This window comes from Anneissia japonica, unplaced genomic scaffold (assembly GCF_011630105.1).
Source record: "Anneissia japonica isolate Jap-2015-1 unplaced genomic scaffold, ASM1163010v1 scaffold309762_len1139_cov414_single, whole genome shotgun sequence".
In the NCBI taxonomy this organism is placed as follows: domain Eukaryota; kingdom Metazoa; phylum Echinodermata; class Crinoidea; order Comatulida; family Comatulidae; genus Anneissia; species Anneissia japonica.
Genome location: NW_022688437.1, coordinates 1 through 1139, shown reverse-complemented (window position 1 = coordinate 1139; position 1139 = coordinate 1). Strand labels below are relative to the sequence as shown.

General features: G+C 36.0%; 1 protein-coding gene across 1 annotated transcript; it reads left to right on the top strand.

Moving 5' to 3' along the window:
- Window positions 1-22: 22 nt before the first annotated feature.
- Window positions 23-801, top strand: LOC117121680 (E3 ubiquitin-protein ligase HUWE1-like; the record flags this gene model as incomplete). The annotated part of the gene is made up of 2 exons (XM_033266959.1): window positions 23-328; window positions 659-801. Coding segments are annotated over exons 1-2 (252 nt in total), but the record flags the coding sequence as incomplete, so codon positions are not given.
- Between the last annotated feature and the right edge of the window lie 338 nt (window positions 802-1139).

Below are 1139 nucleotides of genomic sequence, written 5' to 3'. Positions count from 1 at the left end.
TTTTTATTTACCTCCAGTGACATTAAGCAGTTACTAGATGAGGTTAATAAGTTCCAGGCTGATGCAAGTTCTTCCGCAGAAAGCAACCCTAATGAAGAAGCAACTACCTCCACTGCTGCAGGTTTGAGTGAGCATTATGCTAGGAATGCAAAAGTTGTAGTACGTTCTGCAGCCTCATCTAAGCGACAACCAGGAGAGTTTGAACTGCGCTTGCCCAGCATGGGTCTATTTATCAGCAAGACTAGTCATCAAAACTGCTTTCTACGTATACTTAAGGTTGTTATACAGCTCCGTGAAACGGCCAGGAAAGCTGGAAGATCTCAAAGAAGTAAGTAAAGGTTGTACCTTGTTCAAAAAGGAAATTATAGCTGGTTGGCTTTCATACAGTATTTTGGCCTGGTTATAACCATATAAACAAAAACCAGTCAGATCAACATAAGCATTTTTGGGCCTATTTAGTATTAGGATGGGAGACTGGGGTGGCAACAGTACATCAGGGTGCTCAAGTTGGAAGAACTTCTGGGAGATCTTATTAAATGAGTTTTCTTAGTGCATCTAATTTTTAATTTTTGCTGCTGCGTGTGGTGAAACCATCAGCATTCACTTGAGAGAGACAATTGTTAATACATTAGCTGTCTTAAATCAATTTCTGTTTTAGATGCTGGGCGTACTCTAGGAGTGTCTAACTTAGCAGCCACAGTTGCAGCACTTGAGGCAGAAGCTAATGAAATTATGCAACTAATGAACAGAAGAGGTTTAGGCAGCGAGGGCAGCAGACAAGCACCACTTATAGTAGAATCTGTATGTATTTTGAATCTATAACAATTTGATATTTATTTACCTTTTTTAATAAGAAATATTTATTATCTATGAGGTGAGGAGACTCTTATTATTTCTTGTTTTGCGATCGGAGGAGGGCAAAATAAAAATATAAATAAAATTTTGTTTTCTTATTTAGCAAAAAGTTCTATCAAAAACATCCAAACGGAAGAGAAAATAAAAATAAAATTTTATTGGTGAATGTAAAATGGGATGGTTAAATACTTAAGAATTATATAATTAGGAAGAAATATACATATCGTACCTTTGGATATTTCAAGGCAGCGCATTATGTAATAAAGAAAAACTTCTATTGTTTT